Here is an 11,847-nt window from a genome sequence, read left to right on the forward strand (position 1 = left end):
GTGTCCGGCAATGGATCGCAACCCCCAATGTCGCCCCCGCACCGGACCGGGACCAGCAACGGGATCACAACCCTCGGCGCTGCCCCTGCGCTCCGCTCAGCCAGTGAGCGGGAACCGGTCTGTATGTGGGATCCGAACCCTCGGCGGGAGCGCCGCCACGCTTCCCAAGCGGCGCACTACAGCAGTGCACCACCGGGCCGGCCCCTCAACCAGCAATTTTTGAGAGTACCAGTAGCTCCATGTCCTTGCCAAAACTTGGTATTGTCATTCTTTTTAATTTTAGCTGGTGGGTGTATACATTTTAATTTTTAGATGGGTGGTGGGTATATATTTTTTAATTTTTAAAAAGGCAAATTTTGAAGGAAAAACAAACTGGACTATTTCAATAATTTAACATGAGAAACTTAAAAATATGGAGTTAGGCAGCTTGAGTGTTTACTTTTCTATTAATTCTTAGCATAAAAAAGCAATAAGCATTCTTGCCTTTTCAAACAGAAAAAAACAGCTTTCTAATTTAGAATAACCTAAGAAGCAACATCCTAAACAAAGCTATTGTTATATAAAGTTAAGAGATTAGTGTTTCAGTAATCTTGAATGGCTCCATGTTAAGTGATTTTTAAATGTTTATCCTTAGCCTTGAAATTAATTATATTTGCTTTTCTTTTCTTTCTTTCTTTCTTTTTTTTTAGTATTTAGTTTGTGTCACACTCTGTTCTAGATGTTGAGAATATAGTCATGAACAAAACAATGTTCCTGTTTGAATATAGTTTAGATTTTAGTGACAGGATACAGACAATGAATTGATCAATAAATAATGTGTCTGATGATATACAGAGAAATACAGGGTAAGAAAACAGAGATTGCCTATTTCAGCAGTAGGGAGCAGGTCATTTAGCTGTCAGGGGAAAGAGTGTTTCAGGCAAAAGAAACATCAGGTGCAAAGGCCCTGAGGCAGGCATGTGCCTGGTTGGGTGGAGGAAGAGCAATAAGATCAGGGTTGCTGCAGTGTTGTAAGCAAGGGGTGAGTGGTTAGAGATGAGTTAGGTCTTGGAAGGATCATGTAGGACCTTACAGACTATAATGTGGCTTTTATTTTGATTGAGATGAGATCCTATTAGAAGATCATGAGCAGTGGAATTAATGAGATCTGTCTAGTTACGTTCCACACAATAACCTGTACGTGAATGTTCATAGCTATTTTATTCATAATAGTCAAGAACTGGAGTCATTCAAATGTCCTTCAACATCTGAATGGTTAAACTGTGGTACCTATATCCCATAGAGTACAATAAAAAGTAATGAACTATTGATACACACAGCAACTTGGATGTATCTCTAGGGATTTATGCTTGATGATAAAAGCCATCCCTAAAAGGCTGCATATTGTCTGATTCCTTGTATGTAACATCTTTGAAATGACAATATTTTAGAAATGGAAGGCATGTCAGTGGTTGCCAGGGGCTAGAAAGGGAGAGGTGGGTGTGATTATAAAAGGGCAACATGAGGAATCTTTGTGATGTTGGAACTGTTCAATAACTTGACTGTGGTGGTGAAAACACAGACCTGCACAGGTATAAAATTAAATGGAATGCAATACACACACACACAAATACAAGTGAAACCAGGGAAATCAGAATAAATCAGTGGACTGTATCAATGTCAGTGTCCTCACTGTGATATTATCCTGTAGTTTTGCAAAATGTTACCGCTGGGGAAACTGGGCAAAGTATACAAAGGATTCCTCCATTATTTCTTACAATTGCATGTGAATCTATGATTATCTCAATAAAAACTTCAGTTAAATTATATCACATGTACCCCATAAATATATACAATTAAAATGTGTCAACTTACAATTTTTAAAAAACTTCAATGAAAAAGAAGGATAGCTCTGATACTTTTATAGAAGACAGACTATAAAGCAGAGCAGGAGCAGGGTTCCCAGTTAGGAAGCTATTGCAAGAGACCCAGTAAGAGATGATGATGACATAGACTACACTGAACACAGTGGAGATGATGTTTTAAAGGTAGAGCCAGCAAGATTTGGGAATTCTCATCTGGGAATCTTGAGACTAGAAAAAATCTCTGATCTGGTGGGTCAGAGAGGTTCAATACCCAGAGGTCCTAGGAGAAGACAGTGAAGAAAAAACCTAGTCTTGAGCCTGAAGACTGACTGACACATTTGAAGAGTAGGCTCCAGCAGCAGAAGTGGGGCTGACCTGAGGCTCTGTGCCTCCTGAGGAGGAAACTCATTTCTTACCCAAAAGAAAACCAAAGTTTCATCCAGACTTATTTGATTTCAGAGGTCTAATGACTGATGATCAGATATTTTTTGTTTTGTTTTGTTTTGTTTTTAACTGGGGAAGATTAGATAGCTGAGAACTCTGAATAACCAGCCAAAATGTGTTGACGCTGAGGAAAGAAAAGGTGAATAATGCAGAGGCTGCAAAGGATTAACAGAAGTATCAAAGACTAATTATCAGTCCATTTTTACTTGTGATAAGGGGAATGGTGTTAGGGAACAAGAGGACACTAGGTATCTGGGAGAGGAAGAGGGAACTACCAAAGAAGGGAAAGTAGAGACTGGCATATGATCCAGTCAAATCAAATTTGGCTTAACTATGTGCCACTATGTATTGTATGTGGTGATGGCAACCCAGTGAGGAATGAGATCTAGGAGAGAGTCTGCCCTTCAAGGGGTTACAGTGTCTAGCAGTGGAGACAGGAGAATGACTAACTCTAATGCAGTATCATTGTTGGTTTGAAGTGAGATTGAGGGGTGTCTTCAGAGGGTAGCTGGCCAGCCAACCCTGGGATAAGATTTTACATGGTGGTCCACAGTTTTTTTTTCACAGAGACCCAATTTCAGTCTACTACTAGGTGCTTAATCTCTTAAAAACTGGCCTATACTAACCACACTCATAAAAGACTGGTACATAAGCCAGATTGTCAGTTTATTATTTACAGTGCTAAAAGCTACATGAATAGCCAAGTTGTAATTAGAAGATTACTTGATGAGAATGTAGAAGAATAAGGGAAATAATTAGGTTATGTAAATGTTGCCTTCTTTCTTTAGTTAAGTTACCATCATTTTATAGCAATTTGTTCTATCTGCTTTTTTGCGAAACGTCCTCTTACCCCACTGTATGTCAGTATTTTCAGTTATACTCTTAAGTTTGAAGTTATCTATGTACAATGCAGCCTGTGGTTAGAATGGAGTTATATGCAAGGATAATGGCAACATAGATAAGGAAACCATTAATTTTGCCTGGGAGTGAGAATGGAGAGTAGGGAGATTTTCAGAGAAGATAAGACACTCCAGCTAGGTCTTGAAGAATGTGTAGGGGCTTGATTGAGGACAGAGGTAAATGGGAAAAAATGCATTTTTTTCTAGAGAGAGGGAACAATAAGCCAAGGCATAGAGACCTAAAGTGTTTGGCCTATTTAGAGGATAGGACATGTGATGAGAAACAGCTGGAGATAATATTGGAAAGCTAGCTGGATCAGGTTCTGAATTGTGTGTCTCATGCTAAGGAGTTTGGACTTCCTTTTGTACATCAGAGATGGGCAAACTTTTTCTGTAAATATTTTCTGTAAAGGGCCAGTAAATGTTTTAGGTTTTGCAGGCCATCTGGTCTCTGTTGCAATTATTCAGCTCTGCCATTTTAGCACAAAAATAGCCACAGACAATACATACATGAATGAATGTGACTGAGTTCTAATAGAACATTTACAAAAACAGGCAGCAGGCCAGATTTAGCCTACTTGCTGTAGTTTGCCTAACCCTGTTATAGGTAATATGAATCTATATAAGGCTTTTGATCCAAAGATCAATATGATTGCATGTGTACATTGAAGAGAGAACTGTAAGAAAGTCTGAAAACTTTGAGCCTGCCCTATAGAAATGATGACGAAATGGAGGTTAACAGCTCATATATTGAGAGAATATATCTGTAAATCATGTAATTCCACAATTGTTTTTTTAATATAATCAGTGTGAAGACCTTACTCTCTATAAAAATGTAAAACTTGAAGAAAATAAGTAGAGATTGGTTAAATAGAGTAGAGTAGTGTTTCTCAAGCTTATGTAGTTTGCAGATCCTTTTAAAGGAAAAAAAATTGTTCTGGATCCTAGTGCAAAAATTAAGTTGCTATTGAATGGGCGTATGGTACTGACTGTTTCGTTGCAAGTTCTCTTTGAGTTCATTATGCCTGTCCTACCATCTGCCATGTGCAAACTTAACTGTCTCATTTTTCTGTGTTTGAATCTCAGAAACCTTTGGTTACATAATACCCTGTGAACTTTATGTTGTGCATCAGTTAGGTATTAAAGCTGCTTCTGTATTAGGTTAGAACAATTAAAGTAATTCTACCTGGTGCTGGTGCATGATAAATATGAATATAAACGTGGCAACTGAAATCCTGCAATGATGATTTGTTTTAAGTGATCCAAAAGGCCTAAAATGTGCATATAAGTTTTTAAAAATTATTCATATAGGAAGCTAAAATTTAAAACCTCTCAGCAAAATGAGATTGTTGAGAATCCATTAAAAAAAAAAAATAGCATGGTCCTGGAAGTCCAGTGTGAAAAATAAGGATTCTAGAGATAAGTGGTAAATAGGTTGGTTAACAGATGAAGACTTTTAGCCCAGAATGTTTCCAGATGTCCCTGATTATAGCCTCCACTAAAGGACATATGGAAGTCCAGCAAAGCAGTTGCCAAGTGGAAAGGAAAGCATACCATGGCAACAGTGCCCATCGACTGTGGGGAATACTCTTATTTTAACAAAGTTCTTCAGCCTGTTGAGTAGGACAAGATAGACTCTGTCACAAGATCTTGAGACCTAGTTGTCAGAACTGATGAGGAGCTGCTCTAGAGCAGTAGATTTTAAAGTGTAGTCCTGACCAGCATCATCAGCACTACCTGGGAGCTTGTTAGGAATGCACATTGTCTGCCCGCCCTTGACCTACTCAGTCAGGAAATACTGTGAGTGGGACTTAGGAATCTGTATCTTAACAAGCCTGCCAGGAGATTCTGGTGCACTCTAAAGCTAGAGAACCAGTGAACTGCTCTAAAAAGTGAGTTAAGGGTGAAAAATTAAATAACCCAAACATACCAGAATTTCAAATTTAAAAGTCTGCTTCTTCCTTAAGTTTTGCCTAACTTACCTGTTAAAATTCGTTTATTTACAAAAGTTGGTTTTTTGTTGTTTTAATTTTTTAGTGACTCTGGGAATATTATGTTTAAAAACAACAACAAAAAACTATTCCTGTATTCCTGTGCTGTACATATATTATCTTTGTTAATTTTTATGAAATGTATTTTACATTAGCTTGGGGATTTTAAAAAATTCCTGTAGTGACAGTATAGATTTAAAATACTTTTCTAGCACCCTGGTTTCACCATTCAGAATTTGTTCCCCTTCCAGTAGATGGATGTCAAAGGACAAACAAGAGAAAAGAGAAGGACATGTCATCCCCAAGACAGAAAGAAAGCAAAGCACTGCTTCCAGAGCTTCTCTTCCAAAGGAGTGTCTGAACTACTCCTGCTTACATTTGGAACATTGTCAGTATACAGATGTTCCTCAATGAAGGATGAGAGTTGAGAGAGAAGGCATAATCAAGTTAGAGAATCTGAGAATGAGAACAGTTGATGAAAGAACACTAGTGGTATGTTTCAAGCAACATTAGGTAGAATGAGCGTGAGTTGTTTTATTGAAGCATTAGTCTGCTTTATTGAAGCAGAATTGAAACTTTGGTACATTACCTGGAAGTTCATGCCTCTTGGCAAACTTCCATAATCTAAATCTGAAGGAAATGCCTTCCCATTGCTTTGAAAAGGAATAAACAAGCTAAAGAAGTAAATTCCTTTAAAAATTAAATGAAAAACACTTAGAAATGTTTTCCCCTAGGATATACCATAATAAACCTAGTAAGAGTTGAAAGAAAATGGAAGAAGAGATTTGGTACATATAACTGACAAAGATTAGTATCCAGAAAATATCAAGGGCATCTATTAAAGAAAAAAGGTTAAGCAACTCAATATAAAAATGGGCAAAAGATTTTTCACAGAATAAGGAGCACCACTGACCAGTGAACATATGAAAAGTTGCACACCCTCATTGTAATTTAGCACAATGCAAATTAAAACCACAGTGAAATACCATTTCAATCCATCAGAATGTCTAAAAATAAAAACTCTGATAATTCCAACAGTTAGCAAGGATGAGGAACAACATGGGTTATCAGGTGGTACTGAATCTTCTAGGAATATAAATTGGTGCAATCACTTTGAAAATTGTTTGGCATTATCTAATAAAATTGAGTGTAAGCATACTTTTTCCCCAGCAATTTCATTCTTAGGTTTGAATGTTGGAGAAAGTCTTGCACTTGTATACTAAGAAATAGGCAACAAGATTGTTTGTAGTAGAGAAATAGAGGGGAAGACTACAAGTAACTTAAATGTTCATTTGTATGATAGGATACTACATAGAAATGGAATGGAAAGAAGTATAGCTCTAAGCATTGACTCAAAACAATGTTAAATGAGAAAAGCAAGTCAGAGAAGGATGCATACTGTGTGAGTCCATTTATATAAAGTGTAAAAAAAGGCAAAACTAAAACTTAAAAATATGTGGATGTAAGGTAAAACTGTAAAGGAAAGCAAGAGAATTATTAATTCAAAATTCAGTATAATGGTTACTTCTTTCAGGAGGGAGATGCAGCTGGAGAGGTGAACATGAGGGTGCTAGAACATTCTCTCAAGCTGGTCACTGTGTTCATGGGTATTCATTTTATTATTCTTTAAGCAATATTATAAACATGCTTTGTGTGATAGATTTTATTTTGGTATAAGGAGAAGCAATCTATTGAAGTAAGCTATTTCATCTCTCCAGGTAATGTCATGTTCCAAATTTATAGAACCTGGGTGCCATATAGTATTGCCTGTGCCTCTAATACCTCATTCCTATACTATTGCCCATTAGAGTGCCTTATTAGTAGGGTGACCATTGAATTTATGACCCATACTGGGACACTTAAGAGTAAAGAGAGGCGGATGCTCAAAATAATTAGACTTGTATATATACAGATATATGTATATATAGAGAGAGACTAAAAATGGGCTTTCTTATATACTATAAATTTCAAAAATAAGTTATATTAAAGCACATTAAAAACTTTTAATATTGATTATCCAAGCATTTAGAACTAGCATAAACTAAATTATTCTTGGTACATATTCATGTACTTTTATCAGTTTCTTACCCCTTTCTGTCTCAAATACCATGTCATTGGTATCTTCAATATTTTTTCACAGTGGTCTTATTTTTAATTTTGTCCGTTAAAATTGCCTGTCACCTTCTTCAAAGTTATATTTTATGGTTAATATATTTAAAAGTGCTGGTATCTTTTATTGAATCTTCTCTGCATACTATATTATTTTTAATAGCTAAAATATACTCTTAGAATACTTGTAAGCTTACTATCCTTTTTTTTTTTTTAATCCCCCACCGCACCCTCCCGTAAGCTTGCTATCTTCAAGTTGGAAGTACAAAGTGGAGGCTTAACAGATTTAGTAATGACAACAATGGCAATTTGTTCCCCCCCAAAAGAAAGAAAAGATCCAGAATAACTACTAGTAGAAGGAGTGCCAGTAGAACAGGTGTAAACACTGACCTGCCTTGGGCACTTACACAAAATGCCTGCAATTTAACATCTGCATAAGCAAATTTTGTTCATTTGCTTGTTTTGCACCTAAGGTGGTTGCTAGTTAAGTTGCTAGCTGTCAGACGCCTGTGGTGAACTTCCTTTCTAAATGTGGTTTGAACAGTTCCATTTGTAGGAGATGAAAACACATAAAAAGATCCTTAAAATGTTACTGGCTTGTAGAGGAAAATATGTTAAAGTATTAAGTTGGGAGAACTTGGAAGAAGGGGGTAGAAAAGGAAGTAGATTACACTTTGAAGTACTGGACATTTTGCAGTCAAGAAAAATGTAGCCAAATTGCTAAATCTGAGGATTATTTTTTATTCCTGTAGGTAAATTTTGTGAGACAGACAATCCACGTATATGGCTAGAATTTATAGAATACTGGATTTTTTTTTACTTTTCAATTTATATGTGACTTATTTTAAGTATTCTTTTCTGTAACATTTCTGCTGTATCTGGAGAGATACTGCTTGTTGATTAACCTTTTCCATGAGTATTTGGGAAAGATCCAAAGTGAAGGTCTTTTCCTACAGTCAGACCCTCCTGACCAACCTTGCCAGTCAGTGGGTGACATATTGCAGCATGATTTTGAGTATTTTATTGAAATATTTTTAGAATGCTGTATTTTTTCCTTTATATTAAACACCTTTTCCGAAAAATCTTTTTTTCCTGTGGGAAGAGACCACTCCCTCTGTGGGGAGTGTATTGATATCCCCCCATGTTAATATTGAGTCATACTGTTCTCCTAAACAATTTACAGTGAAACAAACGTGCCTTAAACAGATTGTAGGCAATGTACTTTGGTAGAATAATTTGAAGTCATTGATAGAAAAAATTTTATTTTGGTACATAATTTCTTTCTCCCTAAAATTTAGTTATCAGAAATTTTAAATTCCATCAAGTAGCTGTCTTAGTGGATGTGAATTTTATTTCCTCGTCCCTCTTTTTTTCCCCACGTTGATTTTTTCCCCAACAAAAGACAAAAGGTAAATGTATGGAATGACCCCTAGGCAAGGGAAATATGTGATATATGATCAAAGAGTAAATGATGCATGGAAATTGCATTTTTACTTAACCTAATAATAGATCTAAGTGAATGGAGATGACTTAATATTTAAAAATGTTTTTGTTCCTTCTCTCCATAGCTTTAAGAAAAAGTAGAAGTTAAGTCTGATTGTACTGAATAGCAAAAGTTAAGTGACATTCTACACTGCAAATTATGGCACTACCATTCCGGAAGGACTTAGAAAAGTACAAGGACCTTGATGAAGATGAACTCCTTGGGAATCTCTCAGAAGTAGAACTGAAACAACTGGAAACTGTTCTGGATGATCTTGACCCTGAGGTAGGTGCTAGCTGAAAAAGATAGCTTAAATAACTTTCAAGTCCTTTGAAACTAAGTAGCTGCCTTTGAGCAGTTATCTTTCTCATGACTTTTCCCTGACAACCTCCACCCCCTCCTCTTTATCCAAATAAACTTGCTTTTTGCTTTCTTTCCAGTTCCCCCACTTCTGCCTCCATCATCTTTGTGATATGACTGTTCTAGACTGTCTTTTCCAACATCCTTAATTTCAAACATCTCCTGAAATTTTTTTTCTCTAAGAAATCTTTTTTCTCTGTGTAAGGAGGAGTGTTTTTACTAAAATGCAGCAGATGATTAGCTCTTTGATATACACCCACCTCTGTGCCTCTTCAGGTTCTATACCAAGACAGCTCCAGTGTAGAGTGTCTTTAGAAGTTTGTTCATGACCTTAAACCTAGTTGTTACCTTTCTGAAAGATGCTGACCAAATTGAATATGTTTCTAGTTATTGGTAGAATAGATCTAAGTAGAATCTCAGCAATACAGCAGTCCACTGTGGAGCAGACCTGAAAATATGTATATGTTTTAATTTGCAAAATGGATATTGTTTGTCTTATAAATTACAGAAGGATAAGGTAGACACCTTTAACCCTTGAATTATTCCCTGGTATTGGCAGGGGAGGAGAAGTAGTGAGGGAAGAACCTGAAGATAAAGGTTATTTGTTAGGCTTCTTTTTTCTACGACATTTTTATGCTGAGGCATTGATTTTAACTACCTTTTAAGGGTTGAGGTAGGGTTTGTTGGATAAAACTGTTCTTGTTATTGGGTACATATCTGTGCTATAGATCAAATCCCTTAACCATAATTACTATTATAAGGAAAAGTTCTCAGTACACCTAAGTCTGGGGGATAACTCAGGATAACAGTGATGTTTTGATCATGTCACAACATCTTCTACATGCAGTTCACCTTGTTAGACCTATTTGAATCAAGTGGTTTTAGAACTGGAAGGAACATAAGAGCTCATCTAGTGCAGGTTTCTCAACCTTGGCACTATCGACATTGGGGCTAGATAATTTTGTTGTGGGGGATGGTCCTGTGCATTGAAAGATGTTTAACAGCATCCCTGGCCTCTACTCAATACATGCCAATAGCACACTCCCTGCTTTAAAATGTACCTAGGATTTTGTTTTCATCAGGTATGGGAAGATGACAGACAGAGACAACTGCCTAGAAAGAAGAGTTTATTTCAGTTCCCAAGAGCAGGAGGCACACCACACTATACAGGGGCACATGGAGAAGCACCTGGTCAGGCAGGAGGCAGAAGGATTGAGGACTAAGCATGGCTCAAAGCCTTTATTGTGGTTTCCTTGGGAAGGAATGGGTCAAGCAGGGTAGGCAAGTTTGAGCAAATTTAAGATTGAATAATTTCAATAGGCTCAGGGCTGTAGAAGTGGTCTCTGGTTGTCATTTAGGGCAGGAGAAATATTGGCTTGGCACATGGGTTAGATAAAGGAGGTGGTTGGGGTATGGGCCCTAGATTGGTTGGTTCATGTGTGAAAGGTGTGCTTATGGGGGTGGGGGATGTAGGGATGCTGTTTCTAGGAATTAGCCCTGGGAGGGACAGTCTCTCCAGGATTAGCCAGGCCTCCAAGATGTCAAAGCATCATAAAATACAGAAAATCAGTACTCCTTTCCCCCAGTGTGACAACAAAAAATTTCTCCAGACATTGTCACATATCCCTTGGAGGACAAAAACGCACATGGTTGAGAAACATTGATCTAGTCCCTGTCCTCTGTTTTACAAATGGAGAACAAAAGTTAGGTGACTTACCTCAGTTATTACAAATAGGGAAAGAATCGAGACTAGATCGCTCATTGCCTGACTGATACCTGGCAGAGTCTAGCGGTCTTTCCATTAAACCATAGTGAATTTACTCTTACCTCATGCACTATGGTATCAATCTAAGATCTGATGACTTATATTTTCTTATTTGCAAATCTTTGGCCTGCTTCTTATATGGGGAGGTTTGAGTTCTAACCTCTGAACGTATTTTACAAACTCCCCACCACAGGTGCAATTCCCACAACCTCAGGTACTGGTAGTTGAGATGAGGAGAACAATGATGTTTATTGACAGCATGCCACTTGTTGAGTGATGTTTTGGTGAAGAGTTCTAGTGAGGGACCAGGTAAAAAAAAAAAAGAGGGTAAGGATAGTAGCAGCCACTTCAGCCAGAGAAACACGTTTCACTTTAATTTACAAAGTCTCAGAAGATAGATAAGAACAGATGAAAGGGTGTGTGATTCTATTTCAGAGGTCTATTTACTGTCCTTATACTGCATTCAGTGTACTCCTCTGCTAACTCACTGCATTTCTTCAAACCACCTATCTCTGAAAGTCAGCCAGCTGAGACAAAAGCTATTTTTTCATTTCCAAGGCTAGGAATATATTATTACAACAAAATTCCACTGCAAGAGAGAAACATGGTATCTTTAGTGGCAGTCATTTTAGCGAGATTTTTATGTTTGTTAAGTAATAATGATCGATTAACTTACTCAATTAGAATATACTTCTAATGAAGCTTGTTTCAAGGGTTTATAGCCTCCAAAACCAGTTAGCTGTTATTTTGTGATCAAAGACTATTTAAGGAGCCAGGATTCCAGCTAATATATCATTTAAAAACTATATAGTTCATATAGGCTTGAGCAGGCAGATGGAATAGTGCAGCTCTGTCACCACCACCGTGAAATAACAATACATACGTGCATGCCATATTGATGGCGAAGGAAAGTAACTTTTTTTTTTTTTTTTTTTTTTTTTTTTTTTTTTTT

The 11,847-nt window shown here is 37.0% G+C and overlaps 1 protein-coding gene across 1 annotated transcript in view; it reads left to right on the forward strand.

The window, feature by feature from the left end:
* LOC103607378 (tropomodulin-3-like) overlaps nucleotides 1-11,847 on the forward strand; it is a gene marked incomplete at its 3' end in the record, with an annotated part of 34,126 nt that overhangs the window by 19,222 nt on the left and 3,057 nt on the right. The window contains exon 2 of the mRNA XM_008591886.1: nucleotides 8,856-9,055. Within this exon, the coding sequence (XP_008590108.1) occupies nucleotides 8,930-9,055 (126 nt within the window). The remainder of the gene's footprint in view (nucleotides 1-8,855; nucleotides 9,056-11,847) is intronic.

Source organism: Galeopterus variegatus, unplaced genomic scaffold (genome assembly GCF_000696425.1).
Source record: "Galeopterus variegatus unplaced genomic scaffold, G_variegatus-3.0.2 Scaffold7369, whole genome shotgun sequence".
Classification (NCBI taxonomy): domain Eukaryota; kingdom Metazoa; phylum Chordata; class Mammalia; order Dermoptera; family Cynocephalidae; genus Galeopterus; species Galeopterus variegatus.